Raw genomic sequence first — 20485 nt, 5'->3', positions numbered from 1 at the left:
AAGAATCGATCAAAATAACCAAATGCGATACTCCCTCCGTCCCACAATACATGTCACTTTGACTTTTTTCACGTAATTTGAGGTGTAAATAAAACACATGTCTATATATTATTTTTCAAATTTTCTTTCTATGAATAAAAATATGGATGTTATATTTTTATTCAGAAAAAGAAAATTTGAAAAATAATATATAGAAGTATGTTTTATTTGCACATCAAATTACGTGCAAAAAGTCAAAGTGACGAGTATTTTGGGACGGAGGGAGTATTTTATTAGTAGGGGTGTTATGGTAACCGGCAACTTAGTAGGGGTGTTATGGTAACTGAACCAAACACAATGCAAAAGGCCCACAAGAGCAAACATATTCCTCCACCTGTCCTAACCTCGACTGTGCCAGCGTTGACTTTGCCCGCTACTGCTCCTCTTATTCTCTCATTTCGTTTAATATTTGTTGGTATTTTAGCTAGTACTTTCAAAATACATGTCCACCGTCCACTTTAGAAGGAAAAAATATGTTTCAAAAAACTTGTCCACTTTAACTTTATGTAAATTAATATTTTCAAAATCAATTCTCTTTCACATATTTCATATTTATATTTCCAAAATAAACCATACACCACATGTTAGGTTCAATTAATAACTTAATACACTTCTTTTCTCTCAAAATCCACTTTTCTTAAATTATGTGATTTTTTGAAAGTGTACATGTAATTTGAAACGGAGGGAGTATATAGATTGTTTGATATCTTTGATACACATATTTAAATATTTTGATTATATTATTGAAATTATTATTTTTAAAATTTATTTTTGATTAAGAATATACATATATAATTCAAACATTCAAAAAAGAATTTTTTTTAAAGTAATAATATTAATTATTCGGTCAACTAATTTTGTTATATGATTAAAAGTTGAACAAATATAATTTTTTAATAGTTTATATAAAAAAGTATTTATATTAATAAAATATTGTAAATATCCTTAAATTAGTATTTTTTATGTAGGTGAATTAAAATTTGAAACATATGTATAAATGGAAGACTAAAAAAACACACCATAATCAGTTTTGACTTTGCCGCACAAGGAGATGACTTTATTACAAAAATCTACTACTACTGGAGAGTTGAACTAGATTCTTCACATAAATGTGCCTTCAAATGCAAAAGAGAAAGTACATTCAAAAGCAACCAGTGTTGTGTACTCTCTCTCCCTCTCTCCCAAACTACTTAAATCTCTCTCTCTCATATAACACATGTTTATGAATATCTGCAGTAGTGTTGTGAAGCTGAATTAAATCAAATGCGATGGGGAGTGGAATCTCGCAGCTCTTCCCCTGCATAAACCCTAACCCTAAAAAACACCCAGATGACGTCATCTTCTCGGGAACCGAGCCAGACGAAACCCTAGGCCACTCATTCTGCTACGTCCGGTCATCCACTCGGTTCCTCTCTCCCACACCCTCCGATCGTTTCGTCTCTCCCTTTCAATCTCTCCGCTTCTCCCCTCCCCGAGACCCGACCCGACCCGAACCCGGGTTCAAAGCCATATCCGGAGCTTCTGTCAGTGCCAACACTTCCACGCCCAGAACTGTCCTTCAACTTGAGAATATTTACGATGATGCCACTGGGCTAGTGGGTGGTAGTGGTGGTGTTAAGGCGAGTATTGTTGATGGGTTTGAGAGTACGGCGTCGTTTCGTTCCATTCCGTTGCAGCCGTGTAGTGGGGCTGAACCGGCTTCTGGTTTTTTTATGTCCGGTCCGATTGAGCGCGGGGCCTTTTCCGGTCCGATTGAACCGGGTGGTAATGGCGGTGGGGGTGGAGATGGGGTTCCGTACTCGGCGCCTTTGGGTGGTGGCATTTATGTAAAAAAGAAGAAAATGAAGGGTATTAATGGAATGAAGAAAAAATTTCGCCGAAATTTTTCTCAGAAAAATCGGCCTTGGGTTGTGCCTGTCCGGAATAAAGAAGAGTGTGATAATAATAATGGGAATGATTTTAAAGATAATGGTAATGTGGGGTCAGATGTGGGGCCTGGGACTGATGATGTGCAATGGGCTCTGGGGAAAGCAGGGGAGGATAGAGTGCATGTGGTTGTATCGGAGGAGCATGGTTGGTTGTTTGTTGGGATTTATGATGGGTTTAACGGGCCTGATGCGCCCGAGTTTTTGATGGGGAATTTGTATAAGGCTGTTTTTAGGGAATTGGAGGGGTTGTTTTGGGATTGTGTGGATAGTGGAAATGTAGGAGAGGTGGGAAATGTGGATGATTTGAATGTAAATGCGGTGGAAGGACGGGGGACTGAGGAGTGTTTGGATGGAGGTACGGATAGTGAGGTGAATGTGAAGAAGGTGACTTTTGATGTTGATGAGATTCGGGTTAGGAGAAAGAGATTATGGGAGTATTTAGCTGAGGATCCGGAGGACGGGGTTGATCTTTCTGGTTCCGAGAGGTTTGCATTCTCTGTTGATGATGCAGTTAGTGTAAATAAGGATAGTTCTGGGGCTAGTAGAAGGTCTTTGTTGTTGTCAAGGTTGAAACATGGGTTGGTTAGGAGTAAGGATGGTGGGAAATTGTTTTCTTGGAGATTTGGGTTGGAAGATAAGGAGGAAAAGGCAGGGTTAGATGAGAACGTTGGAGTGGGCGAGGAAAAAAATGGGAATATTAGAAGTAGCAGGAAGCGGAAGGTGGGTCCAGTTGACCATGAGAGTGTTTTGAGGGCAATGTCAAGGGCTCTTGAGTATACTGAGGCTGCCTATTTGGATATGAGTAACAAGGTTCTTGATCGATATCCAGAGCTTGCATTGATGGGTTCTTGTTTATTGGTTGCCCTGATGAGGGATGAGGATGTGTATGTAATGAATGTCGGAGATAGTAGGGCAATCGTGGCACACTATGAACCTCGAGAAGTTAGTTCAGGTGCAAAATCCAAGGGACTCGGGGTTATTGGGTCAGCTGCTGAAGCTATAGTTGAGGAGTCCGTAGATGGCTGTAAGAGGGAAAAGGAGATGGCCATTGAGGTTCCAGCTGATGCTCTTAGATTGACTGCACTGCAGTTGTCTACTGATCATAGCACAAGTATTGAAGAGGTAAAGTTAAATAATTCGACACTGATATAGTTTTAAGTCCTTTAAAGTATAATTTGTCTACCAGTCCTCTTACAATGTCTACTTTGATTATTGCACAAGCACAAGCTGTTACCAAGTAGCTCAAATTTACAACTTGATCACAACTAAATATTGCAGGAAGTTATAAGAATCAAGAATGAGCATCCAGATGATAGGAATTGCATCGTCAATGATAGGGTGAAAGGTCGTCTTAAAGTTACTCGTGCATTTGGGGCTGGATTCCTGAAACAGGTCCTTTTGCTATCTAGTATGCAGCATTTTTTGAATGGTCCTTTAAGACGCAGTCTGTATATATGATTGTATAGTAGTTGAGTATACTTATGATGCTATATACACTTGCACCTATCTCACCTATTTCATAAATATTTTGCTTATGTTTCCTCGGAAATCTCAAAGCATTTTTTGTATAAGAACTAATCAAGTTTATATAGTCTTGCAGGACTGAAGTTCATAAATAACCACAAATTAAAATTTTATAAATAAAACTGATTGTCATGTCACCTTTCTCACTCTATTTATACAATGTTATACCATTCATATGCAATGAAGAATACTGTTAGAAGTCTTAATATGTGACTGCAGTGCATTGATTGCTTTACAACATGGTGGTTGTAGGTTTCATGTGTGGGGACTGGAACTGATGACTGAGGTTCTTTGTAAAGGTCCCTGCTTTCCTAGCATGAGTTTTAGATCTTTATCATGCTATATGGAGTATGATGTTACTGCATTTATAATCTTCATCTACTTTCTTCCGTCATTTAAGTTTGTATGAGCTAGTCATCACTGCCTAAATGATTGATCTCTTCTTACTTAGTTATGTTTTCCTGCTTGTGTTTCCGTTTATGGAAGTAATTCGATATTGACTGCAATGCATCTCAGTTAGTTTCTCTAATGAAAGATGTTCAAGGCATTAGATCTCTAGTACAGGTGTATACCTAGAATGAGTTTCAAAATTCTTTTACATCTTTAATTTACTGTACAATAATCTTATTAACAGCTGTCTTAATTATAATAGTCTTTGCGGTCAAGGAGAGATGTTTCTTTGTGTTCCCAGTGAGGGGTAATTAAAATTCACATAGTCCTTTTTATCCGATGACCTTTTTTATAGTCGCAACTAACAAGTGTTGCCTGGGTAGGCTTTGGAGTTCTTTGGGAGACGTGTAATTATTGATTGCTGAATTGTTCCTCTGTTCAAGGGTGAATATTGAGAGTGCAATGTTGTAGCTGAGCACATGAGTTGCAGCAAAAACTCATAGTCTTGTGTGTGTGTGTGTGTGTGTGTATATATATATGCCATTAAAGTGGGGAATTCACTCAAAGACTTACCACAGGAATGTCTCCTGGTGAACACAATCAAAGCTTTTATGGGTCATATTTGTAAGTTGAATCTGAGGAGGATATTATGCCATTTGGTTGGTCAGAAGCTGTAAAACCAATCTCACATTCCAAGTGGCAACAAATCCTCAGTCAATTAATTATCCATAGGTTTATACGTTTATGATTTTATTGGGTGGTGTCTAAATGTACTACATGAAAGTAGGGTCGCGCTCAAGAGAGAACTAGTGCTTAAAATAGAACCATGGAACCACTAAGGTTCTACTGCTGAATCCTAAATTTTAAATAGATTTTTAGGATCTAAATCTAGAACCACTAAGGTTCTACACCAGAATCCTAAATTTTAAATAGATTTTTAGTATCTAAATCTAAATACGTGTTTTTTTCATGTTTTTTCATCGTTGTGTGTGTTTAAAAATAATTTTAAAACATAAAACATAGATATTAACATTTTTTGTATGTGAAGTTCTGCTGCAGAACTCTAACTAATACCACAAATAAGGTAAGGGTTCTATGAGTTCTCTCTCTAACGGTTCTCTTTTGAACATGACCCCATGAAAGTATTGTGATCTTAGGAGTCTAATTGCTGAATTTTAAGCTCTGGCACCTTACGTTTTCCTATATTATGATGTTGATTTACATGGATCTAGTATGTGTCTATACATTTTAATTTTGTCAACAGTAAAGTTCTTTTGAGTTAATTTACAATGTTTTACATTGATCGCATGAATAAGCAATATGCTTGATTGGTCATTGGCTTAGTTAATGTTGACGAAGTCATTACTATAGTTATGGTTATATCAGTTATTTACCAGGAAAACTGATCTGTCTAAGTTGATTGTACAATTAACTTTTGATTTTCTTGATATAATTTTGCAGCCCAAGTTAAATGAAGCTTTATTGGAGATGTTTCGGAATGAATATATTGGTACTGCCCCATATCTATCATGTTCGCCTTCACTACTTCATCACAAGCTCCGTAATCAAGATCAATTTTTAGTGCTCTCTTCTGATGGTTTATATCAGTACTTTAGCAATCAGGAAGTCGTTTCTTATGTTGAATGTTTTATCGAAAAGTTTCCAGAAGGGGACCCCGCTCAGCACCTTATAGAAGAGCTTCTTAATCGTGCAGCCAAAAAAGCTGGTATTCTGACTTTTTTCTTACACTATTTACTGTTATTATTATTATTACTACAACTGTAGCCAAATATTGTATTTTTTTTGATACGGCAAATTCAATATCATCCTCCAATATGGAACTCTCCAGTTGACATTAGTTTTCAGTTCTCTGCCATAGGTCGGCAGTTAAGTTTTTGAGGTTTGATTGTCTCTTAAGATCAGTTCCTTGAAGTAGTTTTTTCAATTACAGTACTTTAATGATTAGCCAAATCGTTAATTTGGTGGTGCAAAACTGCCCAGTTCTTGTGGTTAAATTTGTTTTTACCTTGCAGGAATGGATTTGCATGAATTGTTGGACATACCACATGGAGATCGTAGGAAGTATCACGATGATGTTACTGTTATGGTGATATCACTCGAAGGGGGAAGAATTTGGAAATCATCAGGAAAATACCTCTAAAATTCTTCAAGCATAATTAAAAGCTATGTACTGTTACGTGTATATGATGTTGGGCTCCATTTTGATCCCCTCTTGGTAAAGCAGCTTGGAGAGCTCAAAAGTTTTGTTCAATGCCTATATTCCCCTGGAAAACCCTGCATCAATATGGTCAAAACAAACTGCTAAAGTCCACACAACTCAACTTAGATTCCAAGATAGATTGGTTTCTGAGTGGGAAATGTAGAGAATTTTTGTAGCTGAAAGTTGAGTTTAGAAAACTGGGTAAGACCCAACATGTAAAAGAAAAAAGAATAGCAGAGATCATTTTCTCTTTAGAGTTGATATAGGCAGATAAGTTCTTTTCATATGTTGTTCACAGCTGGAAACGTGCTTGTAATCTGGTGGGGGTGTTGATATATACACAAAAAGTTAGCAATTTCAGTTGGCAAAAGATGAATCTGCGAAGAACTGTTCATCTGAGTCTATTTAATTTAAGTATGTAATATCAAATGGCAAATCTTGGATTGATCACCAACTTTACTCATAAATTCTTTACGATTACATTTTACTAAACAAAATTTTGGTAATATTATTCACGAGATGAAGAAACAAAATTGTTTTTCTTCAATATAAATGACAAATATACATCAAATTGTATGATTCTGTGTTGCGGTGCGGCCTTTCGTGTATCAGCCTTCATTGTGAGGACAATGATGGAACCAACAATTGCTTGACATGGCTTTCTACCTTTTTCTGGATCGATTTGTTCGGGAAGTGGTCTAGCACTTCTGCTCCAAATGAAAAGATGAGAGCTTTTCTAGCTGTTTGCAAGTCAATACCTCTTGCTTGGAAATAAAAGAGCTGATTTTCTTCCAGGTCGCAGATAGCGGCACCATGAGAGCACTTGACGTCATCAGCGATAATTTGAAGATTAGGTTTAAGATTTACAGTAGCACGGGGCTCAAGAAGAAGGGTTCTAGTGAGCTGTCCGGCATCCGTTTGTTGCGCTTCTCTGCAAAATTAATAGCACAAGAAAGAATGTCAAGAATGAAAAACAGATAAAATGCAACAGGCTCTCCATCCTTGTCGTCTGCAAAGCTACTCACAAACAAAATTCAAATTACCTGTTGACCTGTACATTCCCATCAAATACAGCCTGTCCCGATGAGTGTGCAATAATACATTTATGAAGTTGCCGAGTTATTCCTCGTGGATGATCTAAGATTAGTTTACTATGCAAGTCTTGTGTTTGATCAGTGATGGACAAGTGAAAAGTAGATAATTCTGTAACTGTGTCGGGGCCAACTTGCTGCATATGAAAATTGTGTCTGCTCAACTTTCCACCGGTGCTCACTTCTATTAGCTTATAGGTGCTAGTAGATTCCTGCAAGTCAATAAGACAGGTCAGTACATAAGCAAATGGTTAAAGCTTGAATATTTATAAGACTACAGAGACAATAAATAAAACTGCAAAAGCCAGGAAATTAGGAAGTCCTCTTCTAATATCATACTTATTCATACATCCTCTGACCTCACTTCATCTCCTTTCAAATCCCAATCCCAACACATGCTCTGAACAATATCAGTCATCCAAGGGACCAGCTTATAAATGTTTGACCTTGAAACCCCAGAAATTCATACTCGATCAATATATAATATTGACTCCATCCAATAAATTCTCAAGCGGCAGTGGCCTAAATTAGAAGCCAACAGTAAGTTCTGCAACAAAAGGTTGTTTTTTTCTCTCATCTTTAGCGCTTGAAAGTCTAATTGAAGCAAAACCAATCTGATATTGTTTCCCCAGACTACAATCTGGCCTTAGCTAATAGTACACAGCTTCAAGATGCAGCTTGGGCTAACTCCTCATAAGTCATAACTATACTTTTATATTGCCAAAAATAATAAGATTTTTTGTTTATTCATTTTTGCTGTACCAAATTTTCAGAATCTATTCACTTTCAGAGTAAAATGTGAAGCCCGACAAACTGGGAAGTGTATGAAAAGTAGAAGTGTGCATAGTAAAGAACCAAAGGTTACAAACAAGAATCTGTAACCTGACTACAAGCTACTCAGGATATTTTGGAGGATCCATCGATCAATTTATTCCTTTTTAAGTATACCAGATAACTGTCTACAACATCAGTTCCTGTATTCGTATCACTTATTATCGAGCCAAACTTAACATCCTCCATTATACTTCTGAGATAAAACCATAGCAATTAGCTAAATAACGTCATCTTTTAACGCCGTGTAATGGTAGAAAAAGCAAAACTCTTCTTTTTGAGCAGAAATGCAAACATTAATTTTTAAGGAACTATTCTCTCCTAAAGCGATTTCTAGCAGAACTAGTTATAAAGAAATATTGAACGTCCACAACTATGTACATAAATCAGATTCAGCTAGACTACTACTCGGTGATTCCTGAACACATGTAGATAAGCAGCATTAAAAAAAAATCCATTTGATCCTAAGAATAAGAAGAAATCAAACAACTATATTACCTGCCGGACTGATGTCCACTTAATATGTGCAGCCTGTAACGATTGATTTTGAATGTAAGAATGGGTAAGCTTTGCTCCATCTCCGACTACAACCTCCATAACTGAATTTGTCCAATAACATTTCTCCCCCTCTCCACCTACATACTCCTCTATTATACCAATCTCCCCTCCCTTCTCCACCAACACTAATAGCCTCGGGTTCGAAACAGGCAACTTATTCGACTCCTTCTCTTCCCCTTTATCCGAAAAATACCTTAAATGCAATGGAGTTTCGACAACACATCCTTCTGGCACATAAACCACCACCAAATCAGGTGCCCCAACTCCATTAAGTGACCAAAACAAGTCCCCATCACTACTAGACACAAAATCAAGAACCCTCTTCTTAATGACCTCAGAATCAAGATTCGACAAGCTCCCAGCAAAAACCCCATCAGGCAAACCAGAAACATTGGATACAGAATCCACAATGTACCCATCAACAATCACCAGATTCGGGAACTGGGTTTCCTCAGAATCATCAAAAAGATTCAAACTTTGAGGTAATGGAGGGGTTGAAATGGGGACAATTTGAGATTTCTTGATGAAAGAAGTGTCTGTAAATCGAAAAGGCTCATCTTTTCTTGAAGGCCAGTGCGCTGAGAGTAATGATTCAGAAGAAAAGTCTCTCAATTTCTGAAGATGAGGTGGTGAAGAGGAGTGAGAGTCTTCTAGGGTTTCAGCAATTTGGAGCACAAATGGGTCAGAGAGAGCTGCAAAGACTCTAGCTTTTGTGAAATTGGGTTTGATTTTGTTTCTGGGCAGTTTGAATTTCGAAGAAAATAGAAGTGAATTGGATTGATTTGGGGTTATGTGAAAAATAGGAGTGAAAGTTGAGACAGCCATTGATGTTCAGCTCTGTGTAATAGATATATGTAAATGTAGTAGACCGTTTTGATTTCCCAGCAAATTTTAGTTAGTTTTGGACTCATGGTCATATTTTTGGAACTATGGGTCTCTAGTGTTTCTTTGTTTGTGGGCTTACTTTGTTGGACTCTTGTTATTTACTTCTTTACGGACTATATGCAAGTTTCGACCTATATAACAGAATCTCTTCACAAAAAAAAAACATCATATAAAATATCCCACACTAGGTTACTTGCGTAGTTGATAGGAATTATTTTTTTCTAAAATCACAATCAAATCAAAGAATATAAAAATAACGTAATCACATTGTAAAAATATAATATGATGTGATTTATATGTTTAAAATTTAATTGCTTTTAGAAGAAATCATAAATAATATTTAAATTATTCGATATTAAAAATAATTTTATGAAACTTATGGTGCAATAACTAAAGAAAGAAACATATGTACTATATTATATTATAACAAGTAAATGTGGATATAATTTACAATAATAATATTTGGTTATACTTTTTGTCATTCCTAAATTATTCTTATTTAAAAAATAAAAAAATCAACACTGAAAAGCACTCCATTTGTGACTACAGGTATGTAATACCTTATATTTCTTATTATTACATCACTAAATAATTTTAAATGTATAAATACCTTTCGTAATTACAAGTCTACAGCATTTGAACATTATTTGTAATATTAAAATTTGATTATATTATTTTATCATCGTAAAAGTTTTTATTTAAAGAAAAAACACTAAAAACCTCTCTTCTAATAACTTTTTATCTCACTAATTATCTCTTACACTCATCATTAAAAGTTTCAACAAATAAATTATACCGACTATGTACTCCAAGACAAATCTACCGCGTTCAATCTGTAACCAATGAAGTCTTGGCAACGAAAACACACGCGAAGACCAACTGCAATATACTGCTACTACTACTGTCGTGAATGAAGCAATAAAACATGTCTTACAAAAGTAAAACATCAACTAAACATTTTGTACTTATTTTCAACAGGATCGCGCACTCCAGTGGCACCAACCCAAATCCCGAAACCCTTGGTTATGACTATTGACTTCTTTTCACGTATGACTGAATTGGTGTTAGATTTGTACAACCAGTACTGCAGTAGTAATATTTTAGTTTCAACATAAAATTACATTCATGTATGATCAATTTAATTTGGCAGCTTAAATGTTAGCTTGAGTGTTCACAAACGACTTCTTTACGACCTCATGAAGTCTGCAATGAATCTGAAACTTTGGTCCACCAAAATTTTTAATTTTTTTTTATAATTTAGACTTATACTAAGGGGTGAGCTAGAATCGAACCTGAATGTTCGCGGGTGAACAACAGAGGATAAACCCATCACTTGAATTATTGAATCGTGCCCACGAAATTCTTTACTTAATTAAAATTATTAATAGATAATCTATTTCATTTCATAGTAGTTAAAACAATCATGAGTGGTTTGCGGCACCTATCTCGCGTAAACAATATGTACTTCCAAAAAAATCATATTTATACGATAATTTAGAAATTAATTATTTAAGTGGTGTTTGATATATTTTTATTTTCTATTTGGATGTTTGGCATCTTTATTCAGAAATAATTATTGATCTTCAGAAAATATTATATATTGATCTATTTTATATTATAAGTTGATTTGTTTTAAAAAAATAGAAAGCAAATTAAGTTAAACTGGGCCTTGGTACAATATTTCTCCGAAAACAAATAATTTTCGTGTAACACATTTTCACTTTTCAGCTCATTGTCGAGTCTGAGATATATATACACTAATTTTTGTATAATTTTTTGAATGGCATTTTGTTTAAAATGCGGCCGAAGTGACATCACATACGTATATTCCAGACAAAGTAATTGCAATTAATCATGTACAATTACACCAAATTTTGGATATCAATTCGAGCTTCATACACGTCTTTCTGGTCTTCGGCCATATATAATTACTTTGAAGTTTGAATACTGTTGTTATGAGAATACCTTGTCTTTCTAGTCGCCACATTTTCTTTCTGTAGCCCGCAACACTTAAACTTTGTAGACTTCACGATTCACACATGATGATAGTCGGGGAAAAAGAAGATCGTACTTAATATTCAGATGTTAATTGATATAAAATTTTTTTATCTCGCTTATTGTTGTCTAAACTCGATATTTAGGGGAGGAAAATCTCTATAAAATGTTGAAATTTAGTCATAATTAAACTTATAAGGGACACCGGCTTATAAAAGTTTTGTAGATATTGATCTGATTATCAATAATTTTCGATTGTTTGTAGACTAAGGGGCTGGTATTGTATCATGATTTTTAATGACAAATATTGGAAGGATGACTTTAGTGGATTTTATGGATTTTTAATGACTCTTGTTGTCTTATTAAGATTTCAAAAAAAAAATTCATGACTCCTAAAACAACGACTTTTAAAAACTTTAACAGACTTTTTTTTAGAAATTCATGACTTTCAAATACTTTAATAGACTTTTATTAAAATCATATATAGCCTCTTTGAAACCCTCTGGACCTTTTGCTATACCCTCTCGATCTTCTGCCCCAAGTTGGTGTATGTAATCTGATGACTACAAAATCGAGTACAGAGTATCATTGTTGTATTATATATACTATAGTAGAAGGTACTCATATGGTGCTCCTGTCTTTTTATTAGACTCAACAGTGTGATAGGTGATGTGGCAGGATATATTTCTCACCTGTGCAATGAAATAAAATCTACTTCAACTCAGTGGTGTAAACAAACCAAACTATTCGCGAGCTACTCGAATTCGGCTCAGAAAATATTCGAATTTGATTCGGTAATAATCGAGCCGAGCTCGAGCTATTTGAATGTTTTATCTAGCTGAGCTCGAGCTTCAAATTACTCGGCTCGTAAGGTTCACGAGCCTTATCAAGCCTCTATTATTTTTAATTTTTTTATTATAAATATATTTTTACAAATATATTTAATATTTTTATTTATAATTTATATATTTAATCGAATCGAACTCGAGTCGAACCGATCATATTTCAAGTTTTTGTCAATATTTGGTGACTCGATTCGAGTTTTCGAGCCAACTCGAGCCTATCGAACTATTTACGAGTCGAGCGGAACTGAAATCATGCCTGTATTTGCTATATGCATAGTTTTTAATTTAAAATGCATTCTGCTGACTTAAAATATTGGTATCCTGAACTGAGATTTCTGAAGTCTAACATATCTCTAGTTGATCCAAAAAATAATAGTCTGAGTAGTGAGTACCTTAAGAAGCTAGCTTTCTGTTTTATTTGCACATGGAACCAAAGATTAAAACAAGAAAATTTTCATTAGCAGCTAGCGACCGGTTAATTGAGAGAAGATAAAGTCATGTCAAATCTTCACAATAATGACCTGACAATTTTCTATACAATTTTTCATAGAAAGTCATTAAAAGTCTATCAATTATATTTTTCCACCCAAGTCATTGATATATTGAATAACATCTGACTTTTAATAACTCTTTAAAAGTTGTAATTCAATACCTCAAACTTTAAAAGACTTTTTAAAAATCCTGATACAATACCTCTTTACTTTTAAAGAGTATTTAAAAGTCTTAATTGAATACACCTAGATTTTAAAAGTCATTAAAAATCATGATACAATACCATCCCGTAAGTCACTCAAATTAAAAATAAGCAAAATTTGGCCTTACAATTAAAATTTTATAAGACGTTATTTTTTTTGGAAATTTATTTTATTTTGATATTATTAACAAAAATTAATTTCATCACCTAGATAAATAATTTCTCTAATTTATTTTATTATTATATTTTTAATATAAAAAGTAAAAACTAATAATTTAAACAATTATCTTAACAAGTCATACTTATAAAACCGGCTACTACGAGTACTGACTTTGATTAAGGGTTGTATATATTTATGTAATTTATGCAGCCAAAATATGAATTTTATATACAGCAGCCAAATATCCTTTATAATTTCCCACTATTTGATGTTTGTAGTGAGAGCTGCATGTTATACACATTTGACATTGAGTAGCAGAGTACATATGTATCTCGCATTCCACTGTCACGGGAAAGCAACACTCACAAGAGTACAAACACATCTCTTTGGCCGTCGCACTCGCTTTTATGTGGAAAATTTTGTTTTTCAAACGATATCATCACATAACACTTTTTCGAATAAAATAGAATTTCCCAAGTGTAACACCATTGAACTTTGAAACCCTAGACTCCAGCTTGATCAACAAGGTCCATGCACAGACAATTTAACGGTTTTTTAAAATATGTTCATAGTATACACTAATAATCATTTTTGATTAGGTGACTTATTTTTATTAACTTTAATTTCAATTAAAATAATATTATTCTCTACATGTATAAAAAAATTCACCGATCAAAATCTTTCACTTAAATAAAAAATAAAATCAAGACTACTTGTTGATGTCCTTCACTATAGTCGTGGACAAGATTTCAAGATTTGCATTCGAATCCTTCAAAACTTCAATAATTTCATAGTTATAAAATATATTATAAATTAGAGTCTAGAAAACTACTCCCTCCGTCCCAATATATACATTTGGTGTGGACACGGAGACCAAGAAAATAGGTTATATACATTTGGTGTGGACACGGAGATCAAGAAAAAGTATAAAAAATGAGTAAAGTTAGATGAAAAGGGGGTAAAGTAATTATAGATTTGTGATAGTGGAGGAAAGTAGTGGGTGTAATAGTGTTTATATTATTATAAAATGAAGATAGTGGAAGAAAGTAGTTGATGTAATAGTGTTTCACATTATTATAAAATTGCTATTTTAGGAATATATAGAAATGATGGGACATCGAAAAAAAAACGATATAGAAATGACCAGGACGAAAGGAGTAATTTATTTCACTGGGTGAACTCCTGGATAGGTCACGACCCCGTGAAAGCAGCTAGATGCATGATGTGGATTCGACCAGTCGATGTTATAACTTGACCCCAGAGTGCAGAGAATTGACACTCCATCTAAATCAGGAAAATAATAGGCGCATGCACGCACAGCCGAGAGCTGGCTAAGCCGTTGGTTTAGAGGTGGGTGGTTAGACTTGGACACATCCCGATCTCTCTCCATTACAGGGTGTATATATGCATTATCACCTCCCTTTTCCGCCCACAAAAGGAAATTAAACACAGTCCATATATGCAAAGACACGCGGCTACAGAATTTGCAGAGTGCGCTACCAAAAATTGTTGCAAAACCACATCTCTAAGTCTAAACTTGATCTTAAACTTGATCTTACAATGATATTCTTTCTATCTTTGTTTTTATACATTTTTTTTTAATTACTCAACATGTATTTTAAAGTTTTATAATTTATTTTTTAGTTTTCTGCAAATAAAAATCTAAATATTTAAAACAATATTTTACAAGAACATTAAAGTGCGTAATGCGTTTCCGTGACGTCCAAAAATATGCAATTCAGGAAAGTGTATATTATTAATAAACTTACGGAGAATCTAACTAAACATAATCAAATTACTCATTTTTGAGGATAAATATAATATTTTCACATATAATATTTACTAAATTTTACAATTACTCCATTTGTTAAATATTATAGTTTATTTTTTTTTGATCGAAAAATATTATAGTTTATTTATTTGTAAATTTAGTATAATCAAAAGAAAAAAAAAGGATATTATTAAAATATTTTAATAATTGTGTATTGGATGGACATAAAGCTCCTAAAACAAATAGATATGGAGAGCAGACAGAAGGCCGAAAGTAGTAGACGGAGATAAGGTTAGCTTGGCCTTGGATTTCAAACGAGTACAAATCCCCATAAATTGTCTATGGCCCAACCTCAACTCTTCCATCAATTCACCCCTTCCTTAATCATCCCCTTCTACACTTCACTACTTGGACCAACGCTTTTCACCGTTTCTTTGATTAACTCTTCTTTTTACCGCTTGAAAGATAATACTCCCTCCATTCCAAAATAATAGTGACTTTGACTTTGTGCACGTATTTTGAGGTTTAAAAAAAAACATACTTCTACATATTATTTTTGAAATTTTCTTTTTTTGAATAAAAGTTTAACATCTCTATTTTTATTCAGAAAAAGAAATTTTGAAAAATAATAAGCAGAAATACGTTTTTTTACACCTCAAAATACGTGTACAAAATCAAAGCGACTGTTATTTTGGAATGGAGGGAGTATAAGATTCACTTGACATGATATTAGACCTCATGTATGACAGAGGAACGAGGATGAACGGTGAGCTTTCAAATATGAAATTCCTTAAAAATGAAACAATATGTCAGGTTATAAATGTTACTCCCACCGTCTCAGTCAATAGTATACATTGAGGGACGGGGGCGCGGCACGGATTTTAATGCTTCAATATAGTATAGTTTTGTAAATTATTTTTAAGATCATCTTTTTTTTATGAAAATATAACATTTATATTTTTTTTTTAAAGGAAAAGTTTAAAAATAAGTTTTATAACTATGTTTTATAAGAGTCTTAAAAAATGTGTGGAGTGGTGAAAAAGAAACGTATACAATTGACCGGGACAGAGGTAAGTTTTTGTAAGATTGTATGAATTAGCAGCAAGCTAAGAATAAGCCTATATTCTAAACTTGGCATGTACCTGCTTGGTAGTAAGAGATTCCCGGTCCTTTTGAGTGTTCATCGAAACATAAACCGGATTCAGAATCAAAATGGATTCAGAATAAATTTGCAGCAAGAAAAATAGCGGGGTAAAAAAAAGTGCAAGTCCATATCATGGGAACTAAGCTGTAACCAAACACCTTCCTTTGTTATAAAGCCTTCAGCTTTGCTCATCTTTTCTTCACTTTAATAACACCTTTCAAAATAATTAAGCACAAAAGTTAACCATTAATACACCTCTTTTGCCCCTTTCCATATTATATGAATTATCAACTACATATAATATACAGGAATAACCAGAAAACCTATACGCTTATGCAGGCTCGTTGAAACTGGAATGGCGAATAAACCAATTAAACATATTATACTATATGTGTTTCCCGGTACCATAAGAAACAAGAATTCTCTTTTCTTCTATTCGTTTTTTTTTATTTTTTCATTTTCAAAGCAAGTCTGCAAATGCCTATTAATCATCTACTAATTAATTTACTAATTGTTTCAAATGGTGTGACAGAACTCAGTTAAGGGTGGTTCTAAACTGATGTGCTTTGCAATCATGTGAAATGATCCTTTACAATATGGCTACAAATTTTGAGTCCTGACAAGCTTTGCTGATTGATTAAGTATAATCTTATGTGGCTTAATTACGCGTACCACCTCGGATAGAACACTTGAAAGCTTTACTATTTTAAGGGAGCTGAGTAGTGAGATAATTTTGTTTTTTCATCACAAAGTTGTGGAATGATATACTTGTACTTAATTATTCAGAAAAGATTAGGCTTTGATTGTATTCTAGCGCGTAAGTATTTTAATTAATACTTTGGTTGTACTAAACAAAACTTCCACCAATACATGAGTTGATTACTTAACATGATATCAAAACTCATTACAAAGAAGGGTTAATTTTCCTCCACCGCTTTAAAGTTTTAGATGAGTTGATTATGTAACACTCATTAAATCTTACTTGCATTTTTCTTAACAAGTTTTATTGAGATTTTAACTCATGATCTAAATACACTTGACCTTCACATCAAACACGACTAATTGAATAGCCACACCTCCAACATCTGGATGATCTCCGCAGCGTAAATGGTGTATTAAACAATTCTGCAGATCAAACGACCATAAAGATTGAGCTGACATAAGAAATTTTCATTCACACTAGGAAAGTGTATGTACACTCCAAACCAAAGAAGTGTCAATGAAACTCATCAAGCACTTTCTTGAACTCTCTTTAAGAACAATGGGCCATGCCAATGAGATTAGCAAATTAAGTACAATATAGTAGGATCAAAAAGCGTTTTGTCTGATTCAAGATGATGTGTAAGGAGCTCAACTTCTTGACCAAGAAAATATACTCCCTAAATTCTCAATCACTGCCTTCACTTTTAGATCTCCAAATTATAAAATATGGCGCGAAATAACCGTTATATGTGTGAAACCTGATAAGTGAGCTTTTAGTGGGGCAATGTGCTTTTGGAATTTTGTGTTAGCTCTAAACAAGCAAGCTGGGCCTTTCGGTTTTATTGTTTTTTGGACTTAATACTCATATAGACCCTATAAATACAGACACTTGCTCTCCTCTGTTTCTACTTTACATTACTCTCTTCTTCTCTAATTTAGTGTTAATAATTCAATCTTATGAGAGTTTATTAAGTTTTAACTCATTCTTAACTTCTTCTGCCTCCGGGGTATTTTTTCAGATTACCTTTTAGGACATTCTAACTCTGTTCCCCTGTTTTTTCCTCTGTTCTGACTCTGTTTTATTCTACTTCCCCTGTTTTTACCCTGCTTTCTTGGTATTTTACTTAGGCGTTTTGGTTTCTGTTTGTATCGATAACTTTTGATTTTGAGTTGGATAGATTATAAGATTTTGTGAGTTTTATTACAAAAGGAAATTGGTGGGTGTTTCCGCTTCAAGAAAATCATTGAGTTTTTGGAAGAAAATGATTTTGTTGTCCCAAGAGTGCATACCATTGAAGTGTTTTGCAATTCTTGAAAAGAAGTTCTGTGTTGACAAAAGCTTTTATTTTTGGATATTTAATAGGTATAGCCTGGGCACTTAGTAAAAAAACTCAAAACTTCTTTAGATAGTTTTCTCTGTTCTTGTTCTTGTTTTCGTTACTAGATTTTTTAAAATATTTTTTAGCAAAGTATATATAATGGGAGGTGCTTCATTGCCACCGGGATTCCGTTTCCATCCAACTGATGAAGAGTTGGTTGGGTACTACCTAAAGAGGAAAGTCGAGGGTCTCGAAATTGAACTTGAAGTAATTCCTGTTATTGATCTTTACAAGTTTGAGCCCTGGGAGTTGCCAGGTAAATTTTCAAAAAAATTTAGTCCACATTTTCCCTTAAATTGGTTATAATTAAATTTTAAGAGTTCTGAATTATGAATATTTGCATCGCAGAAAAATCATTTCTTCCGATGCGCGATATGGAGTGGTTTTTCTTCTGTCCTCGTGATCGTAAATACCCAAACGGTTCAAGAACAAATCGAGCTACAAGGTCAGGATACTGGAAGGCCACCGGAAAAGACAGGAAAATAGTATGTCAATCATCTGCAATTGGATACCGAAAAACACTAGTTTTTTACCGCGGAAGAGCTCCAGCAGGTGACAGAACAGATTGGGTGATGCACGAGTATCGTCTTTCAGATGATGTTTCTCAAGATTCCTCAAGCTCTCAGGTAATCAAGTAAACTCATTCTCAAATAATATGTTGTTTATATAATTGTGACACTGACAAGTACTTTTAGATTATCTTTTTAACGAGTGCTTTAAATTTTTAGGGACCTTTTGCCCTCTGTCGCATAATAAAAAAGAATGAGCAAGGAATAAAGAACGGTGACTATTCTGGAGACTTGAAGGCTAAACAAGTAGGGTGCAGCTCAAGCAATGGCGCCTCTATGTCAAATCAAGCTTCTGGTGACCTCGTGGTCATCCCCGATGACATGCCAGTTCAAGCAAGTCCTCTTGGCACTCCTTATAGAACAAGCACCATGGTGGAGAGTGAATCAGTTCAAGTGCAAGCTAACCCTTCAAGCCTATGGCATTCACCAAACTTCATATTTGATTCCTCCCTGGTATTTCCTAATTTACTTGGTTATTTTGGAAAAAATATTTTAACAACCTATAGGACTAGAGAGTTGTTTCTGTAAACACTAAACTTGTCCTGCAGCCTATCTGAAATCCTTTTAATTTGGTTGTGAAATATTTCAGGAGTACTCACAAGGCCAAGAAGGTCTGTCTGAATGCTTCCCACAGAATGAAGTTTCGAATACAATGACCCCATGGGATACATTTAATCAATTTGAGATATCTCCTAGTTCATCTTACTCAAATTTTACAGAGAAGGTTGAACTAGCTGATGATCTTACTCAATTTGGCTGCATGTCGCCTTATTCAGGACACATAGATTACGCGACTTACTTTGGAAACGGGAGCATGCCACCACCTGAAGCTTATGACTGGTCAATGTACTAAATCCAACCAGCTTCTAAACATAAGAGACCAAGCTGGATACCTCTACTTTTTTCAGAAAGTGTCGGCTTTTACCTCTTGATATTTCATATTTGTTCTCCGAAACCGCCTTTTATCATGGTTTTCTGAGTGGGATATTACTACTTTACGAGCGTCTTAGTGTTGATCCAGTAGCTAAGGCTTCAAGTCTTCAATCTCTACGTTCCTTTATATCACAATTTCTTTCTTGTGTACCTGTATCGATCATGCTGGAAGTTGGTTTGGTTCAATGTTCAGGACTACCATTGTATTCTACCTGAACTGGCTTTTTTAGAAGCCCCTCTGCAGACTGCAGCTACATCTATGTATTAAAGTTTGCTTATATCTGAGAGCATTTTCAATTTAAATACATATATATTTTTTAATTGTTTGTACCATTGTATTCTACCTGAACTTATTTTTCAAAGTTTGCTGGGAATACTTTTACTTTCTGGCACAAGGTAATAATTACAGATTGATGATCTGCTTTCTTGCATTATATTTGGTTTTGGATTACACCAGCATCATTCCATTTCTTCTACTTATAAGAGTATAATGTTTAGTTGAAAACATAGTTGTCAACGTACTATCCATAACTAGATATCATTATTGCACTATCGCCCGGCATTACTTTTAATATTATCAACTAAATATTTCTTTCTTAAACATAGTACGTCGACATATCAATTAAATATTTTTTTATCAGAAAAAATTAAGAAAAATTATACAGAATATTTACTTGCTATTTCAATATGTTATTTTATTTTTTAATATTATCAAAAAGACGCAATTAGTTAAATTTTAAGTTCTATAGAAGTGATTATGAAAAAATAATTATAGAAGTGATTATGAAAAAATCTCAGTTTCAACTACATCTCAAAGGAGAAGGAG

The 20485-nt window shown here is 34.3% G+C and overlaps 3 protein-coding genes across 5 annotated transcripts; 2 read left to right on the top strand and 1 right to left on the bottom strand.

The window, feature by feature from the left end:
- The first annotated feature begins 1109 nt into the window (after positions 1-1109).
- On the top strand, positions 1110-6472 carry LOC108209049 (protein phosphatase 2C 29). Of its 3 annotated transcripts, none has more exons than XR_010289296.1 (4): positions 1110-3089; positions 3246-3359; positions 3744-3839; positions 5343-5475. XR_010289296.1 is itself a non-coding variant. In XM_017379754.2 (4 exons), exons 1-3 carry the CDS (start codon positions 1308-1310, stop codon positions 3774-3776), a joined length of 1929 nt encoding a protein of 642 aa, XP_017235243.1. In that variant the 5' UTR covers positions 1110-1307; the 3' UTR covers positions 3777-3790; positions 5343-5482. The 3 variants fall into 3 exon arrangements, 2 of the variants coding, with proteins under 2 accessions (XP_017235243.1, XP_017235242.1); XM_017379754.2 differs by having other exon boundaries at positions 3744-3790; positions 5343-5482; XM_017379753.2 differs by lacking the exon at positions 3744-3839 and adding an exon at positions 5915-6472 and having other exon boundaries at positions 1115-3089; positions 5343-5607.
- Positions 6473-6521: 49 nt separating this feature from the next.
- LOC108209050 (protein ABCI7, chloroplastic) lies at positions 6522-9476 on the bottom strand. Its single transcript, XM_017379755.2, has 3 exons — positions 8523-9476; positions 7146-7405; positions 6522-7033 (listed from the first exon to the last, which is right to left on the bottom strand). The coding sequence occupies exons 1-3, from the start codon at positions 9405-9407 to the stop codon at positions 6718-6720; spliced, it is 1461 nt and encodes a 486-aa protein (XP_017235244.1). The 5' UTR covers positions 9408-9476; the 3' UTR covers positions 6522-6717.
- Positions 9477-17653: 8177 nt separating this feature from the next.
- LOC108206913 (NAC domain-containing protein 71) lies at positions 17654-19980 on the top strand. The gene is made up of 4 exons (XM_017377343.2): positions 17654-18413; positions 18506-18783; positions 18886-19179; positions 19316-19980. The coding sequence occupies exons 1-4, from the start codon at positions 18257-18259 to the stop codon at positions 19577-19579; spliced, it is 993 nt and encodes a 330-aa protein (XP_017232832.1). The 5' UTR covers positions 17654-18256; the 3' UTR covers positions 19580-19980.
- The last annotated feature ends 505 nt before the right edge of the window (positions 19981-20485 follow it).

Source organism: Daucus carota, chromosome 2 (genome assembly GCF_001625215.2).
Source record: "Daucus carota subsp. sativus chromosome 2, DH1 v3.0, whole genome shotgun sequence".
NCBI classification, from domain to species: domain Eukaryota; kingdom Viridiplantae; phylum Streptophyta; class Magnoliopsida; order Apiales; family Apiaceae; genus Daucus; species Daucus carota.
This window is presented reverse-complemented; position numbering and strand designations above follow the sequence as displayed.

Bases quoted from the DNA above. Each gene is read 5' to 3' on its own strand.
- LOC108209049 (XM_017379753.2), top strand. From the start codon at position 1,308: ATGGGGAGTGGAATCTCGCAGCTCTTCCCCTGCATAAACCCTAACCCT. The intron at 3,090-3,245 runs GTAAAGTTAAAT...TAAATATTGCAG, and splicing joins ATAGCACAAGTATTGAAGAG to GAAGTTATAAGAATCAAGAA. The intron at 3,360-5,342 runs GTCCTTTTGCTA...ATAATTTTGCAG, and splicing joins GGGCTGGATTCCTGAAACAG to CCCAAGTTAAATGAAGCTTT.
- LOC108209050 (XM_017379755.2), bottom strand. From the start codon at position 9,407: ATGGCTGTCTCAACTTTCACTCCTATTTTTCACATAACCCCAAATCAA. The intron at 7,406-8,522 runs GTAATATAGTTG...ATTGACTTGCAG, and splicing joins AGTGGACATCAGTCCGGCAG to GAATCTACTAGCACCTATAA. The intron at 7,034-7,145 runs GTAATTTGAATT...TTAATTTTGCAG, and splicing joins GGGAATGTACAGGTCAACAG to AGAAGCGCAACAAACGGATG.
- LOC108206913 (XM_017377343.2), top strand. From the start codon at position 18,257: ATGGGAGGTGCTTCATTGCCACCGGGATTCCGTTTCCATCCAACTGAT. The intron at 18,414-18,505 runs GTAAATTTTCAA...TTTGCATCGCAG, and splicing joins TGAGCCCTGGGAGTTGCCAG to AAAAATCATTTCTTCCGATG. The intron at 19,180-19,315 runs GTATTTCCTAAT...GAAATATTTCAG, and splicing joins TCATATTTGATTCCTCCCTG to GAGTACTCACAAGGCCAAGA.